Source organism: Lithobates pipiens, unplaced genomic scaffold (genome assembly GCF_037356315.1).
Source record: "Lithobates pipiens isolate NorthernLeopardFrog02 unplaced genomic scaffold, aLitPip1_a1.2 Scaffold_30, whole genome shotgun sequence".
NCBI classification, from domain to species: domain Eukaryota; kingdom Metazoa; phylum Chordata; class Amphibia; order Anura; family Ranidae; genus Lithobates; species Lithobates pipiens.
This window is the reverse complement of record NW_027507791.1, coordinates 69,829,321-69,855,448: the sequence shown is the minus strand read 5'-3', so window position 1 is coordinate 69,855,448 and position 26,128 is coordinate 69,829,321. Positions and strand designations below refer to the sequence as shown.

Here is a 26,128-nt window from a genome sequence, read left to right as displayed (position 1 = left end):
CAATTTTCAGCTTTCATCGCTCTAGCGCTTTCAGTGACAATTGCGCGGTCATGCTACACTGTACCCAAATGAAATTTTTATCATTTTGTTCGCACAAATAGAGATTTATTTTGGTGGTATTTATTCACGACTCCGTTTTTTATTTTTTGCGATATAAGCGCAAAAAAGCGGAAATTTGGAAAAAAAACTATATTTTCTTTTTTCTATTTTAAAAGAAATCCAATAAAATCAAATTTTGTCATAAATTTAAGCCAAAATGTATTCTGCTACATGTTTTTGGTAAAAAAAATTACGTTAAGTGTATAATAATTGGTTTGTGTGATCACGGACATATGTACGCAAATGATCATGTACATATGTGTGCAGGTGATCACGTACATATGTGTGCACATAATCATTGGGACAATTGATTTTAGTGGGACATATGTGGGGGACATGTTTTTATTATTAGGGACATGTGTTTTTATTTTTTGGGGACATGTATGTTTTGGGGACATGTGTGTTATGGGGACATATGTGGGGACTGTGTTTACACTGTGTGGTGTGTTGTGCGTTTACACTAGACTGAAGATCAGTGAGTAAAAAGCTGTAAAAAACAGCTCATACTCACTGATCATCAGCCGGCTGCAGCAATCTGCTCTCCTCTCCTCAGCGATGACTTCTGTGTGAGGAGAGGAGGAGCCGATTGCCTAGCAACCGGCTGTTTGTTTACATCACATGACGGCCGTGATTGGACACGGCCGTCATGTGATCAGGAGGGCCAATCACAGAGCCCTCCTGCCGATCTGAGATGCGCCGTGTCCCGGTGACACGGGCGCATCGGGATCGCGCCGCTGCGCGGGCACGCGCACGCGCGATCCCGCTCCTCCTGATGGACGTTCCTGAACGTCCTATCAGGAGTAGACGGCTCCCACCCGGCCGTATATGTGCATTGGCCGGGTGGGAAGTGGTTAAGCAATCTTAAAATCATTGCTCCCGAAAAAACGTCTGTTTTTTTTTGCATTGATAGATGTCCCCTGGGGCAAGACCCAGGTCCCCAAACACTTTTTATGACAATAACTTGCACATTAGCCTTTAAAATGAGCACTTTTGATTTTTCACATTCGAGTCCCATAGACTTTAACGGTGTTCGTGTGTTGGCACAAATTTTTTGTCTGTTCGCATGTTCTGCCGCAAACTGAACCAGGGGGTTCAGTAGGCTCATCCCTACTGTTAATGTTCAAGATACACATGTGATAACAAGCTTTATGTTGCTAATTATTTTTTCTTGAGAAGCTGACTACTCATGATGTATGAGATGACTCTATTAGATTGTGGCAGTTATATTGACAGATAAGCTAGCTTTACCGTAATTGTCTTCCTGAAACTTGACTAGTCATTGTAATCATTTTGAGCATGTTTGCTTTTGACAGCATTGATGCATAGCTGTGCACAAAGGTATTATATCTCTTTTGGGTATGATTCCATTAATGACAGTAAACACAAGACAAAATAATTAAAAACATAACTCAAATTAATGCAAACTTATTAGATAACAACTTGGTCTGGCAAAGTATTAAAGTGTTAATAAACCCAGTAATATGAAAATAGTTAAACTGCCCCCCCCCCCCCCCCCACAGTGCCCACAGCTTATAAATCTTCTTTTTAACATTAAAATACTGCCACTATGTACCTTTTTGGCTAATCTTTATACCACAATGACATGATAAACTGTAGGGTGTGCCCGAGTGCTGAGTGTTCAGGTAGGAGGAGATTTCCACTACAGCCTGTGTCCTCATGCTGTTATGGGAGGCAGATCATCCATCAATCAAGATGTAACATCCCACCTTCTGTGTTCTTTTTTTAGTTACTGGGCATGGAGGAGGAGGGAGGGACTGGGCTGTCATTTAGGATCTGTATACACTCTCACATGTGTGATGTCATTAACATGTGACCTGGCTAGCTCTGATCAACAAGGAAATGTTCTCTCCGGCAATAGAAACCAAACTGAGCATGTGCAGCAGTGCTACCCTCACTGCATCTTATCTGGCCTTGCCAAGAGAGACCCTGCAGGAGAGGAAGGATTTGTTCATACAGGAACAAAGAGCCTTTTTACACAATACAAAGGATTAACCCCTTAAGTTCCACAATGAGTATAACAAGAATTATACTTTTGCACATACAGACAGGTTTTACTGTTGTGGGGTTAGTAACACTTTAATATACAATACAGATATCTATGGTGCGGGCACCAATTTCTGATTAATGTGTGTTAGGGTTGAGTCCTCTCTTTTTGAATTAAATGAAGACTAACTTTTATCCAAAGGTTTATCCCTTCTGACCTTAAATCATGTTTGAATCAATCGCCACTCTTTTTTCAGATCTACTATTGTTTGGTTTGTCTCTTAGGCAGCCCATAGATGATTCAATTTTCTTTTCCTTCCACCATGGGTAGAAAGAAAGAAAATCTCTCAATTCCCCCATCGACACAGTCAGTGCTGATGGGGCAATGTCCCCCGCAGTGCTATTATGTTCTGCAGGTGAAGGGGGCATGGACACAAGGATTACTGCTAGCAGCTATATCTATAGCTATAATCAGCCTACCCAGACAAAGATTGAGATTCAGCTGGTCCCTGCTGAATTTGCCAAATTTCGATCCATGTATGGCAGGCTTTAAGCTGCCCAAAGATGATTGAAACTTCAATCTACACATTTCTTTGATAATCAGTGTCTGCAGTCAATCGGCTGAAGCTGCTGATCGGTGTATTCTGACCACAGAAGTCCTGTTGTCAGAATACAATAGCACAGTGGGGAAGATTTGCTGGCTTTTTCCAATATATATATATATATATATATATATATATATATATATATATATTTTTTTTTTTTTTTTTATATATATACAATACTAATTACACTAAAATCATTTGTTCTGTTGAGAAAATTTTTCTTGCTTGTTCCTTGGGATATTTTCTCATGAAGTGTCGTGGTCAGCTCTTGAAAGCTGTGTGCTAAATAGATTATCGGAAAGGATCAATCTAAATGCGTTTTTATTTTTTCATCCGATATTCTCTTTGTGTGTACAGGCCTTTAGAGCCTGAAATTCACTTCTGAACCACACTGCAATGCTCAAAAAACGCACGGGATTCTTTTTTAAATCTGCAGTGAATTCGCACTGCCGCTGCACCGCAGATATGTGAACTGGCTCCATAGAAAGCCAGTTTGGTTCACATGTCATGTGAATCGGATGCAGTTCAAAATGCATCCAATTTGCACAAATGTGAACGAAGCCTTATGCACTAAAACCTGGTGACCTGCTTGCCTTCACCCTGTACATCAGAGGTAGGCAACCTGGGGCTCTCCAGCTGTTGTGGAACTACATTTCCCATGAGGCATTGTAAGGCTGGCAGTTACAATTACTCCCAGGGGCATGATGGGACTTGTAGTTCTGCAACAGCTGGAGGGCCCCAGGTTGCCTACCCCTGCTGTACATGGACATACAATGGACATGTAATATAATTGACATGTAATGCAGGAGCAAGAGAGGGCTGTGGAGAGAGCTGCTGGAGCTAGCTTATTTTACAGAAATGTAAAAAAGCCAGCATGGTCTCCCCACCTAAGAGGTTCCAACTCAATACACAGCCAGGCTTACAGATATCAATAGTAAGGGGGCTGGAAAATATGTAGCCTCTTATATTAACTCCAGTCTGTGTGACCTTCAGCATTAAAATGTTGGATGTACTTATAAAATGGGGGACCCATTTCCAACTTCCACTGCACCACTGGGACCCCAGGAGGTTTAATGTTCTAGGCTGGTATCTTATAGGAGCAAGGCAGATAAAAAACAAATAGAAGCATCTGTTCTATATCATTACAGAAACAGTGACAATGTTTCAGGACCATGGACAGTATCTGACTAAGGGGTTATCCTAGTTACTATACTGAATTTTTCATGATATTGCAGCAATCTGCAGCATCATCAGAAGTTTAAAAACTACTGGACCTCATCTTCAGGCAAAGAGCAATTCACTGCAATGCTTAACCATGTGTGATATTTGGGTTTACTGGCTTTTAGTAAGACAAGGCCATAAAATAGCAGAACTTTATTAACAAATTAGCACTCTCAAAATTAAATTCAGCCTTACCTGCGAGCTTACACAGTTGTACGGCCTCCTCTCCTGTGTTTTGGCAGATATGGTGACCCATCAGACTTTGTAACGGAAGTGACGTTCCGTCGCCGCCATCTTGCTACACCCAGCACTCATCCACAGTAAGGATACAGTGAAAAGGCGACAAGCGGACATTGTGTTACACTCACTGGAGTCATTCATTTCATAATTTTTTTAACAGTAAACTCAGCTTAAATAATGAAATTCAGTATTTTCAAACGGATCTAACAGAGTTTGAAATACTGTATTTCACTATATAAGCTGAGTAAAATAAGTGTGAAATGCATGACTCCAGTGGGTGTAACAAGATGTCCGCATACCGCCTTCTCACTGTATCCCTACTGTTGACGAGTGCGGGGTGTAGCAAGATGGCAGTGATGAAACCTCATTTCACCTGCACTGAAATAGTTTTCTCTAATTTCACAGCACACTGTGAGCTTTGCACCACATGCACTAAGTTGGCTTTGGGCCCACCTCATTTTCTTGCTGATGGATATCAAGCACCATCTAGCTCTTTCCTCCTCAGAGTGACTGTCCCTGGCCCGTATCTTTCACGTCTTGGTTTTCTTTTCTTTCAATCATGGAGGTTCAACATCACATATGAGCATTACCTAAGGCAGGCGAAAAGCAAAGGCAGCCTATCTAGCAACTCATTCTCCTTCAGACGAATATCCACCCATTAAGGTATTTTGAGATCTGCATAACTCATCCCAAGAGCCAGCCCACTGCTTGTATCAGGGTTGAGGGCTCTTGCAAGGAGTATTGAGGCATTATACTGTGATGTTTTCAGGAAGCTATGTAAGCTATGTACAGCCCCCTGCTAGGCCCTCTCAGGGGAGAAAGGAAGAACTAGATAAGGCAAAATACAGTATATGCAGACTAAAGCCGGCCCCAGACAGAGCGATTTCTTTCCTGCAACCATGGTTTTCAGGAAAGAAAATCACTCAGTTCCCCCATCAACACAGTCAGTGTCGATGGGGGAATCCCTCCCATGGAACCATTGTGTTCTTCAGGCGAGGCGGAGCTATCTCCACTGGGAGAACACAGTGATTACAGCTAGCAGCTATTATATTCGCTAGCAATAATCACATGTAAAATCTGACAGGCTGGTTGCATCCAAGTTGATTGATCAATAAACTTGGGTACATTCAGCGTTCCCATACATGGGTTCCTGCTGAACCACCCAAGTTTCGAACTGTCTATGGCCAGATTTAACTACATACTTAAAGCAGAACAAAAATGTAAAAGAAAACAATTCCTTGGGAAGGCCCATAACACACCTCAAAAATGTACAATATAAATTGAGATCCAAGAAGTACTATAATAATCAATACTTATGCTTAGTCACTTACCTCCATGAAAGGATGGTGGTGTCAAAGACTCAGGGCTATCATCTTCTGGTTCTGATACCGTTACTGTTGGAACTGAGTCACCACCTGGTTTTAAGCCTAGTTCTGATACCCCCTGATAACTAGTTTCAAAAAAGTCACATTCTATAGATGACTCTGTCCCAGTTAGTGTGATTTTCACAGGGGAGGTCTTAGTATTTACGGATGCTGTGTGGCTATATAAGCCAACATTATCATCAGGTTCCTCCATATATGGTGAATATGAAATATCTTCACTCTGATGATCCTTAAAAGCAAAGTCATAACCTACTGGACTCGGCTTTCTGGCGTAAACCTCTTCAGGAGAATGCTGAGGTTTTGTATCTGGAGACCTGCTGATGTCGATGTACTTGCAAGCTTCTAATTTATCACCCTCTGAAGGGTCAGACAATGTTTTGATCACATCCTTACTTTCTGCAGGTGTCATCTCAATTCCTGAATCTGAACTGAGCAAGCCACGGCCCTCAAACATAGGTGTGTCTTGAGGAGAACGGAAGCCGGTTCCAAATTCCTCTGCATCTAACCTTCTACCACCATCTCCTTTCTTCAGGATGCCAGTAAAGTAGGAGGACTCTGGCTGAGACACATAACGTTCATCTGATTTCAGAGATGTGTAAAAAGATTCCTCATCATCCATCGAAAACTTCTTGGAATTGGCATAATCTAAAAACACAAAATGTAAATTGAAGAGTTAAAGAATGCTCTTAGCACATATAAAGAAAAAAACTTTAGTACATGCCATTATATAATATAAAGAGAAGGGGAGACTGGGAGAGTAAAGAAGGAATGATAAAGAGAGGAACTTGAGGACAATATCGAAGCCAGGTAGCCAATGTGTCAAAAAAATAATTTACAATGCTTTTGAGCATGATCTACTTCTTAGAAGGCTGTATGGCAAAAAAAAAGTGCCTGCAAATTCTTGGATGTATACGTAGGAGCACCTGGTACAAAAGTTCATCTCGCTCAAAGGGCTTTGGGAAAAATGTAATTGTTAAAGTGGAAGAAAAGTCTAATGCCACATACACACGGTTGGAATTTCGGCCAGCAAAAGACCGATGAGAGCTTTTCATCGGAAAATGCGACCATGTATATGCTCCATCAGAATTTTCCAGGCCGAATTTCCAGCAAAAGATTGCGAGCAGGTTCTTAATTTTTCAGACAGAAAAAGTTTCTATCGGAAATTCCGATCATGTGTATGCAATTCCGACACGCAAAAACTCACACATGCTCAGATTCAACTACAAGATGAAAACTATTGGCTACTGGGTATTGAACTTCCTTTTTCTAGTCCCCTTGTACGTGTTGTACGTCACCGTGTTCTTGACGGAATTTGGAATTTGGTGTGACCGTGTGTATGCAAAACAGCTTGAGCGAAATCCCGTCGGAATTCCGTCTGGAAAACCATCAGAGCTTTTTCTGACCAAAATTCCGATCGTGTATACGTGGCATAACACTAACTATTCTTAAAACCCTCCTCATACCTATCATGCATAACTTGCGTAAAAGAGATCTGTGTACCGTACTTCCTTTTTTTAACCTAATCTGGACAAGTGATCCTGCAGCTCCTGCTCCCCTGTGTGTCATTAAATTACCCATAGGATCCTATGACCCAGTTGGTGCTCCCTCCTCTCCCCTGCAACAGCAAGTACACAAATCTTTTTTCACAAGGTATGAAGGATAGGTAGTAGGCGGTGAAGGGAACATATTTAAAAGTAGTTAAGGAGGCCATAGAAGATGCGCTTGATTCCCCACAGAAACACAGTCAGTGCTGATGGGGGAATACCTTTTGAAGAGCTATTGTGTTCTCCTGGTGGGGAAGGGGGACGCAAGGAACTATCTCTGCTGGGAGAATACAGTGGTTACTGCTAGCGGCTATAGCTGCTTTCAATAATTGTATGCTGAAAATCCGACAGGTTGGCTGTACCCAAGTCGATCGATGGATCGACATAAATACATTCAGCCTGCCCATAGATGGTTTGAATCTTGGCCAGTCCCTGCTGAACTGACCGAGATTCGAATCATCTATGGTCGGCTTTAGGCTTTTCTTCCATTTTAAGAGCATCAAATACAGCATGACAAGTCGCACCCTATTGCCGGCAATGGAACTATTCAAATCGTTGCGACTCATGTCGCAGCGACTTTGAAAAGGGTTCCTGCACTACTTTTTTTGCTACTTAATTGCAACTTGCATTGACTTCTGTTAAAGCGGGAGTCCACCGGGACTCCGCGTTTTTTTTTTTTTTTAAAAGCCAGCAGCTACAAATACTGCAGCTGCTGACTTTTAAAATAGTGACACTTACCTGTCCAGCGCGCCCGCGATGTCGGCACCCGAAGCCGATCGCTAGGTCGTCTGTCGGGTCCTGCCGCCGCCATCTTGGGTATGGGAATCAGGAAATGGAGCCTTTCGGCTTCATTTCCCGGTTCCCTACTGCGCATGCGCGAGCCGCGCGGCGCAATCCGGACGGTCCCCGCTGCCTCTGGGAACTGTGTGTTTCCCAGCAGGCAGCGGGGCACTTGCGCAAAGGGGCGGGCAGTTGCGGAAAGGGGTGTAATCTACGCCCCTTTCCGCAGACAGCTATCCCGGAAGTGGGTGCAGTTACCTGGATTATCCAGGTAACTGCACCCCCCTCCCCCCTGAAAGGTGCCAATCGTGGCGCCGGAGGGGGGGGGGATTCCGATGAGCGGAGGTCCATTTTAGGGTGGACCTCCGCTTTAAATGAAGTTGCAAGCCGCAATGAAATTGGAGGTCCAAATCACACTGACCTGCTGAGGTAGAGCAATTTCAAAGCCACACTGGTATGAACTAGGGCATAAAGTGGTTGTAAACCCACTTTAATAAAAAAAAAAAAAAACAACACCTGTAAGACAAAGGCATAATGAGCTAGTATGCATAGCATACTAGCTCATTATATAATGCTCACCTGAGATCAAAGTCCTTGCTACGGTGCCTGTACATCGCTCTGGCGGCCGACATCACTCCCGGGGATTACTTCTGGGTATCGCGGTTCTGGCACTGTGATTGGCCAGAGCCACGATCACGTCCCTCCAGGGCATGCGCGCAGTAACGGTATACTCACTGAAGCTTCAGTTTGTGTCAGTGCGCATGTGCTGGTGATGTCAGCACATGCAAATACAGGGGATATCACCTAAATCGTGGGTAGCTACAGGTAAGCCCTTATTAGGCTTAGCTGTAGCACAAAGTGGTCTGTGAGGGTTTACAACCACTTTAAGCAGTCAATGTTAACAGAATTAGGACAGAATGCACTAAGGGACCTGTTAAGTCTTGATTAAAACTCGCATCTCTAGACGACACCAAAGGCAGCCTAACTCTCAAGCCCCTGTGCTTTCCAGCCTAATTCCAGTTGTTATATTGGTTGCATTTAATGCTTTTTAAAGAACACACTATAATAGTATTTGCTTTTCTATTATGCTTACCTAGCATTCAGTTTTAAAATAAATTCAGAATGAACATTCTGCCTATAGCACAGCTCTAGTGTGAGGTTTACTATTATTGCTTCATTCATTGACTTTACTTGCTGTCTTCAGGCATTGTTGTATATACATTTAAATGGTAAGAAGTGCTCAATTTGAATATTTCAGAACAGAGTGGTAATTGGCATGTTACAAGACATCTCTTCTTTTTGAAGTCGAGTAATAAGATCAATATTCAACAGTTGTGAAAAGAAAATTCAGCACAAGGATTACAGCACTCTTATCAGTAAAACGGTGAATGGCATTTGACAGTGGACTGAAGATATTTTCCTTAAAGAAAAAACAGTGCTTGACACCCACCTAATCAAAGTGTCATTGGCATTCCGTCTAACTACACTGTACTGATTGCTAATGTTACAGGGTCAAGCTGGGAGCTGTCAATCAGATGGGAATTAGCTGTCAATCTCAGGCTGTGCTGCTATTTGCTGCCAAGGAGCAGTGATCATGGATCACATTTTTGTACATCTGGATACATTGAAAAAAATAATAATAACAATACTTATATATATATTATATATATATATATATATATATATATATATATATATATTCAAGCCAGTCAAGCTCCTCCACCCCAAACTTGCTCATCCGTGTCTTTATGGACCTTGCTTTGTGCACTGGTGCGCAGTCATGTTGGACATCCCATCCCCAAACTATTCCCACAAAGTTGCAAGCATGAAATTAGGCCCAGACCTCAATCCAATAGAAAATATGTGGTTAGACTTAAAGATTGCTATTTACAAGCGCAAACCATCCAACATGAAGGAGCTGGAGCAGTTTTGCAAGGAGCAATGGGCAAAATCCCAGTGCTAAGATGTGGCAACTCATAGAGACTTATCCAAAGCGACTTGGAGCTGTTATAGCCACAAAAGGTGGCTCTACAAAGTATTGACTTTAGGAGGGTGAATCGTTATACACATTTCTTTTTTTGTCCTCTTTGTTATTTGCTTCACAATAATAATAAAAAAAAAACATCTTCAAAGTTGTGGGCATGTTCTGTAAAATAAATGAAGCAAATCCTCAAACAATCCATGCTAATTCCAGATTGTGAGGCAACAAAACACGAAAAATGCCAAGGGGGTGAATACTTTTGCAAGGCACTGTATGTTTGCTATGTGTTCCCACTCACACAGCATGCCATTTTTTTTCAATATTTCTTACATATGTTTCTCAGGAGGAGGTATCATGGTTGAATGCAAAGTTTTTTTTAACAATATTAGCGTGAGCCTAACCCAAGTCTGACCTCATTAACATAGAATGCAAGAACCCCAGCCTACATACTTTGGTAGGACAGACAGTGTTCAAATCTAGCTACAATTAATGAAAATCTGCCTGAACAGTACAGACAGGGTTAATTATGGCAAACACAGCTTCCCAGCCCACTTGTAAACAAAGAGAAATACCTAGAATTTTCCTTGTTGAAGGTTCCAGAACAGAGCATCTAAAAAAGGTAAGCTGCTTTTTTATAAATATTTTTTTTTGGTATGCCATCTGAAAGGAGACACTTAATCCCTTCAAGCCTAAGCCTTTTTCTGACACTTGTTGCTCACAAGTTAAAATCCATATTTTTTGATAGAACATTAATTATTTTATGTCACACTGTATTTGCGCAGTGGTTTTTCAAATGCAATTTTTTTTGCAAGAAATACACTTTCATAAGCAGTAAACAAAACAGTAAAGTTAGCCCAATTTTTAGGTATAATGTGAAAGATTATGTTATGAGTAAATAGATACCTAACATGTCATGCTTTAAAATTGCGCCCACTTCTGGAATGCCGACAAACTACGGTACTTAAAAATCTCCATAGGCGATGCTTTAAAAATGTCTACAGGTTACCAGTTTAGGTTTGCAGAGAAGGCCTAGTGCTAGAATTATTGCTCTCGCTCTAATGACTGCGGCGATACTTCACATGTGTGGTTTGAACACCATTTACCTTTGCAGGCGTGACTTACGTATGTGTTTACTTCTGTGTGTGAGCCCGGACAGATGGAGTGTTTTCATTTTTTTTCTTATTTATTTTATTTATTTACACACTCTCCCTTTCAATTTAAAAAAATAAATAAAATTCTGATCCATTTTATTGCTGTCACAAGGAATGTAAACATCCAATGTGAAAGTAATAGGCAGTGACAGGTACCCTTTATGGAGAGATCTGAGGTCTATAAGACCCCAAATCCCTCCTTTGGACTCAAAAGCATTCAAAAAGCTCAAAAAGTTTGGCTGTTTTGAATGCTGTAATTTTTTTCAAATTTGGCGCCTTTCAGTCTTTAGCAAACCAGAAGTGATGTCATGACACAGCTTCCGGGTTACTAGATCTGAAACCAGATCGAAGTTTCATAGTTTCATAGTTAGTAAGGTTGAATAAAGACACCCGTCCATCCAGTTCAACCTGAGTGAGTGTCTACAATTGCCCCTATCCCTGTACATTGCACACTCACGTCACACATCCCTACCCTCAAGGAGCCCACAATCCAAGGTCCCCATTCCTATACCAGGGCCAATTTTTTAGACACAAGCCAATTAACCTACCTGCATGTCTTTGGATTGGCGTGCCGTGGGATGGGAGAGCCTGGGCGTGCTGCAGAAGGCGGCGAGAGGTTGGGGGGGGACATACCCTCCCGCTGCTTTTGATAACAGCTGAGCAGTTGTTGGACCATTGGCTCTAAAAAAGGGATTGCCCTGGTACAACCCCTTCAAGCAGAAGGCCACATATCGGCGTGAATGGGTTAAATATAAAGTAGGAGTTATCCAAATTTGGCTGCAAAAGTGGAAATACGCTTTAAGCCATTGTCTCGTAATTAGCAACAGCCTGACATGTAGCTCTTTTACAAGAAAAAGAACTGCTGCTCCAGGTGTATAAAGATAAGGCTGATTGGAGTATGAAGTAACTGATCAATTCAATCTAGTACTACTATTATCAGTTATGTATTCCTTTGCTAGTCCCTATAGTTTAGCTAATCTATCAATCTATTACGCCGAGCACATGTTATTGTTAATACCACAATGCTACCACCCTTGGCTATGAAATCAATACACGGTTTAAGGTCAATTAAATCTCATTTATTTCCCAAGGAAATAATACAGCGTGCATAAGGTATCAATAGAAGTTACAATAATACATAGCATACAATCAAAGTATAATATAAGCCATACTTATCCGACTTTCGCAGCTACACCTCATGATGGAATAAAGAGGGACAGAGAGAGACCTCATGGTTGCAAACCTTTTTGTTAAACATACCTCAGCCATACCACACCCCATAGCCCATCCTACTCTTTCCCGTAGACCAATCAGCGTCTCTGGGGCGTCTCCTCCCCCAGGCTAACAGTCCTGCCATACTTGGCCTCTGGGGGGCAGTGTTTGCCCATGAATTGCAACTGCTCCGACTGGATTGCAATCTTGTGGCTTGATCTCGGACGCCCCACCAGCTGTCCTTTGTTCTCGCAGACACGCCGGCGCCATACTATCTTTGAAGTCAGTACATTCCAGGTGGGCTGAATAGAACTCATTCTGCTATTCAAATTGTGTCACATTCCTTGCTTTTAAACATGTGAAACTGCCTGGAGTTCGGCTGTACAAACAGCTGTGTAGATGTATAATAATAATTCCTGTCTGATTCCAACAGAGTATCTAGCACCGGCCCACCTCCATGGGAAACTTGGAAAGAAGAAAGACATGGCTGCCCATCCAGAACTTCCGATTGCCTTTTATTTTGTTGTTTTATTTTGTATTGTTTGACTGTGGTCACGTAGACGCGTTTCACACATGCATCTTGTGCTTAATCATTAATGATTAAGCACAAGATGTATGTGTGAAACGCGTCTACGTGACCACAGTTTGGTGTCTTTGGTGTTATCTTTGTGAAACAAAATAAAAGGCAATTGGAAACTCTGGACGTGCAGCCATTTCTTTCTTCTTTCCATGCAGCTCCTTTAGTTGTCCATTAAGTTGTCTATGCTGTTTATTATATAGGCAGCCCAGCAGCCAACTGAAGAAGCTCACACGGCAGGCTGACAACGCTGCTGCAAATTGCATGACAAGTTTTAGCGCCTGTGGCAGGAAGTGTTTGACATTGCAGTTGAGTTCCATTTTATTTTGTGAATGTATTGATACACAACGTAGGTTTTTCCAATACAGCTCACTGATGCCCTGCTGCTGACACAACATAAATATTTAAAGAGGATTCTGAAGAGCGCTGGCTTGCTTGGTTTTAAAATCCCTCTCTTACACGTCAATGGATTGGCTTAATGTAAAATGCATCTTTTTATAGCCGCTTCCCGCCCAAGAGACAACATACAGAAGTGACGGAGATGGCAGGATTGCATGGAAAGATGTTCCCTCCTAGCCAGAACCATTAAACCGAATGTATTGTAAGCGTTGAGGTTAAAGTGAACTCATTCATTTTAAATGTTGGAACTGTTATGATGAAAATGTATCCGTGGAATAAATTTACCCAGCCGCAAATACTGGAATCAGGAAAGACAAGTAAAGCCCTCTGTTCAAAGGACTGTAGCAATTTCACACATTTGGGATCACTTGGTTTAACTTGAAAATAAATATCGCTGTTACAGTGCTGCACACTAAAGTAAATTAAGTAAAGCTCTTGACAGAACCATGGAGGATGGCAGGGTTGACGTCCTTTTGAAAAATAGTTGCTGGGCAACCATAACACACAGATCTCAATAGAGCCTCAAAATATATGTCTGGGCAAAAAAAAATAAAAAATCCAGTACATCTCCGCAATACATGTACATTTCACCATGCTTAATCCTTTTATTAACCTCCCTGGCGGTACGATTATTTCGGATTTTAGGTGCTAAAAGCGGTACCATTATTTTGCATGAAAATTTGGCGTTTTATATTGTAGTCCTGTAATTCTTAGGAATAACTCTCTTAAATCTGTCCAAACCAGAGTCTAGCAGACATCCCGGGTATGATAAAGTTTGAAAAATGAAATCATAAATTATAATATAATAAATAACTATAAATAATTTTACCAAATAATAATATAACAATAATAAAAATTATTCAATAATGTAATCAAATCAAAAACACTGAAATTTGCTCAGTTGCAGAATTGTCACTGTCATTACTTTTCAGTATTTGATGACCGATCTCCCCACAAATTACTATCGCTCAATTCTGCAAGTGATTACAATTTATTATCGCTGTTTTCTAGCTGGTCTAAAACCATTTTTGATGTAAAATGACAGTTTGGTTGCTATGGACAATCTCCAGTTTCCAGGCATAAAGAACAGTTTTTATTATATAAAACTGCATGCAGAGCACTGGGCAGACCACTAGGGACAAAGGGGATGTGAAATATTTACATACAGCAATGTAATCTGTAAGATTACATTATACTGTATGTATACTATGTGTTTCACTTTTTGAATTTGGCGCCGATCTCCGTCCCCGTGCGTCGCAACGCTCGCAGGGCACGGAGATCGGCTCCGTGATAGATCGAGCGAGACACGGCTCGCTCATACAGCGGGGAGACAACGCTGGATCCGAGGGAGAAGGTAAGTAAACCTCCTCCTGGATTCAGTGATGCGGTCCCGAGTCTGGCTCGGGGTTACCGCTAATGGTACAAAAATTCCACCCCGAGCCAGACTCGGGAAGACCGTCAGGGGGGTTAAATTTTGCAAGTAAAAAAACAACAACGTGTTTTCCTAACTTCCTGACTGAGGTGACAACACTGTGGGGTCTGCTGCATTTAAAATATAAGTTCACCTTTTCGCAGAAAAAATTAAAAGGTGAACTAACCCCCTATGGTGGTCAATCTAGGCCAGTAGTGTGGGTAATTGATAACTTTTTATTAGCACCACATCCTCTTATCAAGCATTTAGACCACAGAGAAAGGAGGTGGGACTTTTCAAGGTGCTACTAAACCAACTTACAAATTAGAACATGATTAAAAAATGTACAAGGATAACAAAAACATGTTATTATAATGATTTCAGCATACAAAAAGATAAATATTGCTGCGCCTCCCTCTATGTATCCATATACAACATAAAATCCTCCAATGAAAAATACAGTGCCTTGAAAAAGTATTCATAACTCTTGACATTTTCCACATTTTGTCATGTTACAACCAAAAATTAAAATATTTTTTATTGGGATTTTACGTGATAGACCAACAAAAAGTGACACATAATATTAAAGTGGAAGAAAAATTATACTACATTTTTTTTACAAATAAATATCTGAAAAGTGTGGCGTGCATTTGTATTCAGCCCCCCCGAGTCAATACTTCGTAGAACCACCTTTCGCTGCAATTACAGCTTCAAGTCTTTTTGGGGATGTCTCTACCAGCTTTGCACATCTAGAGAGTAAAATATTTGCCTATTCTTCTTTGCAAAATAGCTCACACTCTGTCATATTGGATGGAGAGCATCTGTGAACAGCAAGTCTTGGCACAGATTCGCAATTGGATTTAAGTCTGGACTTTGACTGGGCCATTTTAACACATTAATATGCTTTGATCTTAACCATTTTATTGCAGCTCTGGCTGTAAGTTTAGGGTCATTGTTCTGCTGGAGATTCTAAGCCCTTGTACACACGGTCGGACATTCTGACAACCAAATCCGTTGGATTTTGTCTGACGGATTTTGTCCGAAACTGTTGCACACACACGGTCGGACAAAGTTGTCGGAAAATCCGATTGTACATACCGTGATGACGTTATTTCGCTACGACGGGACTACATTCAGGCTAGTAGCCAATAGCTTTGGTCTAGGAATTTGATCTGAGCATGCGTGGCACTTTGTCCATCGGAGTAGGCTACACATGATCGGAATATGTCCGATCAGAGCAATTTGTCGGAAAATTTTACAGACAAGTTGGAAAACTTGGTCCGTCGGATACTCCAACGGAAACAGTCCGATGGAGACCACACACAGTCGGATTATCCGACAAAACAGTCCGATGGTCCGGTGTCTTGCAAACTGCAAACAGGACTTCTTAGGGCTTTCTTTTAAACAATGGGTTTCCTCTTGCCATTCTTCCATACAGGACAGATTTGTGGAGTTTATGACTAATGCCCTGTACACACAAGCGGATTTTCTGACGGAAAAAACTTGTTTTGGTTTTTCTGACAGAATTCTGCTCAAGCTTGGCTTGCATACACATGGTCACAAAAAATTTCTCTGAACTTTCGACTGTCAAGAACGCGGTGATGTACAACACTACGACGAGCTGAGAAAATTAAGTTCAATGCTTCCAAGCATGCATTGAATTGTTTCTGAGCATGTATAGGAATTTTGAGCATCGGAATTTCATCGTACAATCAGAATTTCTGATCGGAACTTTTTCCGACCGAAAAATAGAGAGCATGCTCTCAATCTTTTGCTGGCTGGAATTCTGCCAGCAAAAGACCGATGGAGTATACACACTGTTGCCTTTTTCCGACAAAAAGCTCTCATCAGAGTTTTGCTGGCGGACTTTCCGATCGTGTGTACACAGAACCATAGTTGTCCTGTGGACAGATTCTCCCACCTGAGCTGTGGATCTCTGCAGCTCCTCCAGAGTTACCATGAGCCTCCTTGTCCTTGTCCGTAGGTGGATGGCCATGTCTTGGTAGGTTTGCAGCTGTGCCATACTCTTTCCATTATTGGATGATGGATTTACCAGTGCTCCGTGAGATGTTCAAAGCCTGGGATCTTTTTTCATAACCTAACCCTGCTTTAAACTTCTCCACAGTAGGACTTAAATGGAATATGACGTGCAATTTTGAAATGTATGCATTATCATTTCTATGCCTATTCTACCTGATATAATGATAAGTGCTTGTACATTTCTATGTTTTTCCTACAATATCTCATCATATACTGTCGTGACTTGTGTACGCAGTATGAATGTTTGTGGATCAGTTGTTTATTTCAATAAACTTTTGTCTGATTTAAAAAAAAAACGTCTCCACAACTTTATCCCTGACCTGTCTGGAGTGTTCCTTGGTCTTCATTATGCTGCTTGTTCACTAAGGTTCTCTAACAAACCTCTGAGGTTTTCACAGAACATCTGTTTTTTTTTTCACTGAGATTCAATTACACACAGGTGGACTCTATTTACTAATTAGGTGACTTCTGAAGGCAATTGGTTCCACTAGATTTTAGTTATCGGTATCAGAGTAAAAGGGTCTGACAAACATGCATACAAATGCATGCCACACTTTTCAGATATTTATTTGTATAAAAAATTGGAAAACCATTTATAATTTTCCTTTCACTTCCAATTATTTGCCACTTTGTGATGGTCTATCACATAAAATTCCAAAACTCCAAATACATTTACGTTTTTGGTTGTAACATGACAAAATGTGGAAAAATTCAAGGGGTATGAATACTTTTTTCAAGGCACTGTAGATAGTGCTATTTCTCTGTGGTCTAACCCCCAATACCCTCACCCTCATTACTGCCCACACAGCTGGTGCAAGGGTCAGTGCAATTTAAAACCCTGCTCTTCTTCCCTGTCTTTCTATAGGGCTTCCGGGATGGATCAGGTGATCACAATTGGTCAAAGTGTCCAGCACTGACCAATCAGAATAACTCTGACCCATCCTGGAAGCCCTAAGGAAAGGCCCCCTCCTCTCAATAAAATAAGTGTTCTATAGTCCAGCATAGGTTAACTAGGGAGGGATATTGACATAATCAATTCAGCTCCAGCAGAAATGTCAGCTCAAACAGAAAGTTAGGCACTTACTGGAGTTCTGGCAGGATCAAGGGGTATTTCTTGTATCTGCAGCACTTTTAAAGAGCTAAAACTAGCAGCCAGATTGTCAATCGTCAGATACTGGAAATCATACAAGATACAAGGTTCACCGAATTCTGGGCTGTTCCTGAAGCTCCCACCACTCAACCAGCCTTTTTGCAGCTGCCCAGCAGGGTTGTCCCTGGAGCCTGTGGCCGCCCACTCAGCCTCTTCGCAGCTACCCATTCAGTTCACGGCATGGCTGTGGGACAGAGACTAGAGGCCAGCTGACTGGTGAGGAATGCAAAGTGGTAGGGGCTGGAGGAGACCCTATCTCCTGATTTCGGCATAAGTGTCACTGTTACGAGACACCACAAAGTCGGAGACACAGTAATACTACCTGTGATTATAGTTGTCATTAAAAGACCCCACTAGAGTTCTCACATCAGCAGATGACATTTACTAAAAGCACCTAAGTTGGCTGATCAGAACTTCCCCCAGCATTGCCAAGCATCCCAACTCCCCGCCAGCACTGCCACTCATCCCATTCCCCCCACCCCCCACCCCCCACCAAGGAGAAAGAGAAGGAATACAAATAGAGAATACATGGAAGGGAGAGGCAAAGAGGGGGAGGAACAAATAAAAAGGGAGAGAAAGAATAAGACAAGAAGAAAGACGGCTAGAGACAGAGATATGGAAAAAACAAGAAATTTGGATAGAGAAAGAAAGGCGAACAAAGAGAAAGAGTGGTACATCCTAAAATGTACCATAAGGTGTTTCAATACTGTACGAGTGGAAGGGACTCAGGGAGAGCTAAATGTCCATTAGGGGGCGCAAATTACTTGTCTTGCCTTGGGTGCTGACAACCCACACTACAAATATAATTTAGGGGCCCCCACAACTTGGGAATTTTTATCAAGGGGTCACAGCACTAGCAAGGTTGAGAACCACTGATTCATTTGAATACATGTTCTCTGTTTCCGAGGGTCTTATAAAGACTGAACAAAATCAGTGGGAATTATGGACAAACTGGTGTGATAGGAATGATCAAACCCCTATCTAAACTTCCTCTTGATATCGCCCTCTATGCCAGATGTAGAAAGCTACTTGTTTGATAAGCTCCTACTTTTCTGTATTACTAAATGATGGCAACCATTTTTTTTGTCATCACCCATTTTTGTAATGTTTATTGTATTTTGAAAAAAAAAAATTCTCAATAAAAACTATTGAACTTAAAGAGCTGCAACATGGTAAAGTGTACATTTGTTTCGGAAACATACAACCCTCTTCTCCAGAGAGATGACTGGAAAAGAGCCATGACGGCTCATGAGTATGCTGCTGCTCCATCACTGTCCAATCTGCATGCTGAAATGTGTTCTTGACCATGATGTGATGTCCCCAGGATAGTGAGATGACAAGATCACAAGTTTTAGGTCTGATTTCCTGGATCTAGCTTAAGGTTTAGTTCCATAAATGCCAATGCATATAGATTTAGTAAGCTTCCTGTGGGGCTTCTAGGGGACACTGCAATCTGTTGTGACTTGGTTCGGCGCAACCAACCTCTTATGCTTTAGAACGTGTGATTGAGGCTGCTGCAGGTTCACACTATACAACTTTTGTTGTCTGATTTCCTTTAGATTTACCAAAAACATGTAGTGCAAGGGCCTGCCTGATTGCATACAAATTGAAACTCTTAAGCCCCATGCACACTATCAGATTTTCTGCTGATTTTTTCCTTCAGATTTAACAAAACCATACAATATGAGGTCAAACCTTAGGAGTTTCAATTTGTATGCAATCAGGCAGGTCCTTGCACTACATGGTTTTGGTAAATCTGAAGGAAAAATCAGCAGAAAATCTGAAAGTGTGTATGGGGCTTTAATGTTTGACCTCATATTATATGGTTTTGTTAAATTTAAAAAGGAAAAAATCTACAGAAAATTAGTGTGTATCCAGCTTAGAAGTGTGAGTCTAGAATCTTTGGTTTATTGGTCTCATATTTAAAACTAAAAAAAAAACTTTAGAAAAAAAAATGAAAAGATATAGACATTGGGATTTTAGTTAGCAGAGTAAAAGATTTAGCAGGCTAATCAATAAGACAATGCCAGCATGAAAATTTGAGCTGCTAACTAGGTAGGGTTTGTCAAAGGCAAAATGAAGCTGTTATCTGCTCTTTGAGGTTTTTTTTTTATAGGATCAAAGTCAAGAATGATTTTGACATGCTTTCCACAGGTTGCATAGGTCAGGTTAAGGCCCCTTTCACACTGGTGTGCTTTTGCCGTGATAAAACACAGCTTTCCATTGCGACAAAAGTGCATGAAAAGTATTTAGTTTAAATCCAGCACATTACTGTGCTGCATTTTGAAAAGTCCTACATGTTGCATCTTTGGGGTGCTATTCAGAAGCAAAAATTTACCTTACATTATAAGTCAATGGGAATGCATCAAAAGCGCCTTTGGTATCTGCCTTTTTGGTGCATTTTTTGAGTCACATTTTCATGTTTCAAAGACGCAAGCTGAGAAATTTTCCACATTTTGTCATGTTACAACCAAAAACATAAATGCATTTTTTTGAGATTTTATGTGATAGACCAACACAAAGTGGTACATCATTGTGAAGTGGAAGGAAAATGATAAATGGTTTTCCAGATTTTTTACAAGAAAAAAATCTAAAAAGTGTGGCGTGCATTTGTATTCAGCCCCCTTTTTACTCTGATACACCCAACTCAAATCTAGTGAAACCAATTGCCTTCAGAAGTGGCAAAAAGGAAGTCAGTGTTAAAAGAAAGCATTAAAAAGTCCCATTTGCAGTTTGGAAGAAGCCATGTGGCCACATCAAACATGTGGAAGAAGGTGTTCTGGTCAGATGAGACCAAAATGTAACTTTTTGGTGAAAAAGCAAAATGCTATGTGTGGTAGAAAACTAACACTGCGCATCACCCTGAACACACCATCCCCACCGTGAAACATGGTGGTGGCAGCATCATGTTGTGGGAATGGTTTTCTTCAACAGGGACAGGGAAGCTGGTCAGAGTTGTTGGTAAGATGGTGGAGCAAAATACAGGGAAATCTTAAAAGAAAACCTGTTAGAGTCTCCAAAAGCCTTGAGACTGAGGCAAAGTTGTCCTTCCAGCAGGATAACGACCCTAAACATACAGCCAGAGCTACAATGCAATGGTTTAGATCAAAGCATATTCATGTGTTAGAATGGCCCAGTCAAAGTCCTAAATCCAACTGAGAATCTGTAGCAAGACTTGAAAATTGCTGTTCAGATGCCCTCTGCCCAATCTGACAGAGCTTGAGTTATTCTGCAAAGAAGAATGGGCAAAAATGTCACTCTATAGATGTGCAAAGCTGGTAGAGACATCCCCAAAAAGACTTGAAGCTGTAATTGCAGTGAAAGGTGGTTCTACAAAGTATTGACTGAATACAAATGCACGCCACACTTTTCAGATATTTATTTGTATATATTTTGAAAACCATTTTTCATTTTCCTTCCACAATTATGGCCACTTTGTGTTGGTCTGTCACATAAAATACCAATAAAAAACATTTATGTTTTTGGTTGTAACATAACAAAATATGGAACGTTTCAAGGAGTATGAATACTTTTTCAAGGGACTATAGCTATAGATACGTATGTATAGAGCTTTGTGTTGTATAGTGATATTTATACAGGGCCACTGGGAGGTAAGTAATCATGGGATAAACATATTTTTTTTCTTTGGAACCTCTAAGGCTGTGTGTAACGTTATGGATCGGGTAAAACAGGAGCCCCATCACTACAGCGAAAACTGCAGAGTTGATAATTACCGTATCCATGAGATCCACATGTTAATGAGCACATATGGGGTTTGTGTGGCTTCCTGATGGCCATGTTTCTGCCAAATAGAACTGGAATGCCCCTGGCTGACCCAACATAAAAACTAACAATGGGGAGCCTGGCCTGCAAGCTTTGCTTGAGAATGGTTTACGAAATTCCTTGTGAGTTCACATGAGAACAGTTACCAAGTTGCCTGTGGAGTTACCCAAGGACTGTTACCAAGATAAAGCAATAAAAAAAAGCATTGAAATTAGTAGTGTGTACTCTGGTCCAAAAATGTTATTTGTAACGGAATTCCAATGACATAACTAAAGCCCATATAAACCAGTTGCATCTTAATGTAAATGATTAACGTGTTTCCAAATAGAAATATCATAATTATCTCAACCTGTCTTGGTCTGAACTTCCTGTAATCTCCTGCACAGCAGAACTCATTAGGGCTACATTGGAATTTACAGACATGTACACAGGAGAAGGAAACATACACTGACCTGTGACCTCGCGGATATGCTGCTTCTCTTTCACTGTCCTATCATAGACTGAGTTAAGTTGTGGACTAGTGTGTAAGGAGCTGGCAAAACAATAGCTTGCTGATGCCATAAAGTTGACAAGCGGGATGGAATACCCCTACTGATATACTGATCATTTTGATGTGATCACTTATGGTCACTTCTGCTTAAACATTTTCCTTATCATATGCTCAGTATAAAATGTAAAGGTATGAGACAGATTACTTTGATGATGGGTGCAAGTCTAAAAAACTAAAAAACTAAAGCTAAAACTTTTTTTGTAGCTTTGAATAGATTGCAGAAGGGTTAAAACAATTACCGCCCATTCATGGAGACTGTGTAAAACAAATGGGTTAAATGCTCAGGCTGGAAAGATATATACATCGACATAGAGGATATGCAGGCAAATTCAAAAAAGTTTGGTTCCTGTGGTTGGATACTCTGGGAATAAGCCCTTTCGATATAAAGGTGGACAGGCTACGTCTCTGATTGGGAAGGTACACCTTCCAATACTCATTTCTTTTCTTTTAAAGATCTGTAGTGATACTTTTCAGTATGCATTTTAGACTTGTAGATATACTGAAAATGTTTAGATGCAAACAGTCTTTGGATCTATGGATGTTAGCATTGAATATGAGCATTGTACTGTGACATGGTTACTCTGGAAACTGTGATTTTTGCTGTTGTTTCTCTGGCACATTTTATTAATAAACCATTTTCTGATTTTAAAAAACTAATGCTGGGTTTTGCTGTCTCTGTACCATTGGGAAAATGTCCTTTCACATCCTGTTCCAGAGATGCAACAGGAAGTACGAGGAAGTCTCCCAAATTGATATCAGCTATCTAGATTGCACTCAAACATACCACAGGCAATATGGATGACCTTGGAATCTTATTCTTGCCATCCTGACCCTATATCCCACATTATGTGGCTTCCACCTAAAGAAAGACAAACAATATTTTGTCCATCCCTATCCTTCTCACTAGAGATATGGAACAGGCTCACTAAAACACATAAATTCAAATCTCCTCATACTCCATTGGCACCCATACTTAAAAATAGTGCATTTACCCCGGGCCTCACTTCTTTTGCCTTTGAATGGTGGAACAATAAGGGCTTATTATGAATAGCAGATCTTTATGACAACAGAGGTATGCTGACCGAACGTGCTATGATTGAAAAATATCAAATGCCACCAGTAAAACGTTACAGATACACTCAACTTCACCACTATCTTTAATCTCTGGCTCATAGAGGTGACCTGGTGACCCCTATGGAGCACTTTTGCAGTAATTATGATAAACTCAGAGGCTATATTTTGGCCATATATACAATATTGACGAATGTTTAGACAAAACTGAGCTATATGCTCCAGTGGGAAAAAGATCTCTTGACCTAGAAAAATGGCATGCTATGTCGGAATCAGCTTCTAGATCACTTATAAATACCTTGATAATAGAAGCAAACTACAAGATGTTATTACGGTGGTATATGGTGCCAGTCAGACTGGCCACCTTTGCACATGGAGCTACCCCCAAGTGTTTTAGAGGTTGTGGTCAGAATGGAACTACATATCATATATGGTGGACATGCCCCAAGGTTAGAAGATTCTGGATCAGGGCCTACAATTTTATATATACCCTTACCCAGACTTAACTAAAACTAAAACTGCTAAACAAGCACTTCTGGGTGATAGGGTGATAGAAGCCTCTAATTCCCAAAGGCGGTTACTTACCTTCATATTTATTTCAGCAAAAATAATGATTGCCAGGAATTGGAGGTCCACCGCCCTACCATTTGGTCAGCTAAAAAGTAAAATGTTGTGGCTAATGTTGAATGAAAGGTTGACAGTGCTGGTTCAGGATAAAATGAGGTTGTTCCACAAAGTCTGGGATCCGTGGCTGGATTACCTGGCCAGTGATCCCAGACCACTTGCCACTTAGGCATTGATATATACAATGGACATTAGGGACCAGGACTACAGCTCCTCCATATCCCCCTCCCCCACTCCCCCCTCTTAACTCTATTTCACCCCCCTAAGGCGGCGTACACACGCGGGGACTGTTTGCCGAAACTAAGTTCGTCAAACAGTCCGCTCAAACTTTTGAATGAACGAACACGCCCACACACGGCACTTTTTGAGCGGACAAATACGGCAAACTTTGTTCGTCGTACTAAGTCCGCGCAACTTTTGAAATGAGCGGACTCGCCCACACACGAAGCAACAGTCCGCTCATTTCGAGCGCGTGTCAAGGTAGGCGGGGCCCGCGACGGAGAACGGGGACTCCTCCGCTAGCAAAAGAGCTACACGAAGATAGCGGAGGAGTCCGGCGAGAAGACCCCCGAAGACGGAAGACCCCCGGAGCTGTGCAATAAAATATTTTATCTCGTGTGTTGTGTTTTTTTTTGGGGTACTTTTATTTTACAGGTGAATGGGTAGGGGTACATTGTACCCCATACTCATTCACATAGGGTGGGGGGCCGGTATCCGGGGGCCCCCTTATTAAAGGGGGCTCCCGGATTCCGATAAGCCCCCCCGCCCGCAGACCCCGACAACCAACGGCCAGGGTTGTCGGGAAGAGGCCCTTGTCCTCATCAACATGGGGACAAGGTGCTTTGGGGTGGGGGGGCCGCGCGGCCCCCCCTTCCCCAAGGCACCCCCCCATGTTGAGGGCACGCGGCCTGGTACGGCTCGGGAGGGGGGGCTCGCTCGCTCGCCCCCCCTTTCCTGGCCGGCCGGGTAGCGTGCTCGGACAAGGGTCTGTTGTGGACTTTGGGGGGACCCCCACGCCGATTTTTTTCGGCGTTGGGGTTCCCCTTTAAGTCCATACCAGGCGGCGGGGCCCGCGACGTCTCCTTCGCGGGCCCCGCCTACCTGGAGACGCGCTCGTAATGAGCAGACTTTCCTCCGAGCGGGAACAGTTTGCTCATTTCGAAAGTGGCCTACACACGGGCGGACTGTTCGCTCAAACAAAGTTTCAGCGGACAGTTTTTCGGAATTTCCGAAAAACTTTGTTCGTCAAACTGTCCGCTGAAACTGTCCGCTGAAGCCCCACACACGAGCGGACTGTCCGCTGAAACACTGTTCAGCGGACAAAGTTGAGCCAACAGTCCGCCCGTGTGTACGCGGCCTAACTCTTTTCTACCTTTCTCTTTTTAAAACTCACATGCTTAAGTAAAGTACTACTATAATGCAGAGTCATAGACTATATGGGCTCATATATAGAGGACTGAAGATAGTCCGGGCCTTGGGGCTCCGCCCGCATGTGGGAGACCCTCGACCCCCTCCCCATTAGGGTGATGGGGTGGGCTCTTCCCTGCGGGGGAGGTGTCGGCAAGCTGAAAATATAAAGAGGCTAAAGGGCCCCTATTCCAGTAATCATATATACAGACTATTTTGTTATAACTAGAGGGTTCACCTCCCATGGACTCATTAAAGCACACAGTCAAGGCAGGTGAAAATTGTATTTTTATTTTCCTCTGTTGTTTGTTGTTATGTTAAGAGACCAAAATATGATTCTCTTGTGGCTATGCATACTGTACAAAATGTATAATGATCATATTGTTCTCTACTGAAAATCTTTAAAGTGGTTGTACACCCTTACAACACACTTTGACCTACAGGTAAGCCTAGATTAAGGCTTACCTGTAGGTCCAAGAAATATCTCCTAAACCTACACGGTTTAGGAGATATTTGCCAAAAGACAGGCACCGAGCACGCAGGCGCACTGAGCGCAGAACGACAAAGATGACGCGCGTGTCGGCTCCCGTGCGCATGTGCGGGAGTGACATCATCGTGGCTTCGCCGAATGACAGCGGCGGAAAAGCAAGACCCCACCGAGAAGATGGATGCGCCGGACTACAGGGGACAGCGGTGACTTCGCTGGCTCCTGTGTCAGGTAAGTGAAACATAATGGGCTACTATGCGATGCATAGTAGTCCAATATGCTTTGCCTTTGCAGGGAATGAAAGAGGAAGTAAACTCATCAGGGTTTACTTCCTCTTTAATAAATACCATTGAAACATAAATAACAAATATCTCTATACTTACCTGCTCTGCAGTGAAATTGCACAG

General features: G+C 41.8%; 1 protein-coding gene across 1 annotated transcript in view; it reads right to left on the bottom strand.

Annotated features, from left to right (window-relative positions):
- RTN1 (reticulon 1) overlaps positions 1-26,128 on the bottom strand; it is a 279,807-nt gene that overhangs the window by 139,472 nt on the left and 114,207 nt on the right. Inside the window, exon 2 of the mRNA XM_077464393.1 lies at positions 5,501-6,199. Within this exon, the coding sequence (XP_077320519.1) occupies positions 5,501-6,199 (699 nt within the window). The remainder of the gene's footprint in view (positions 1-5,500; positions 6,200-26,128) is intronic.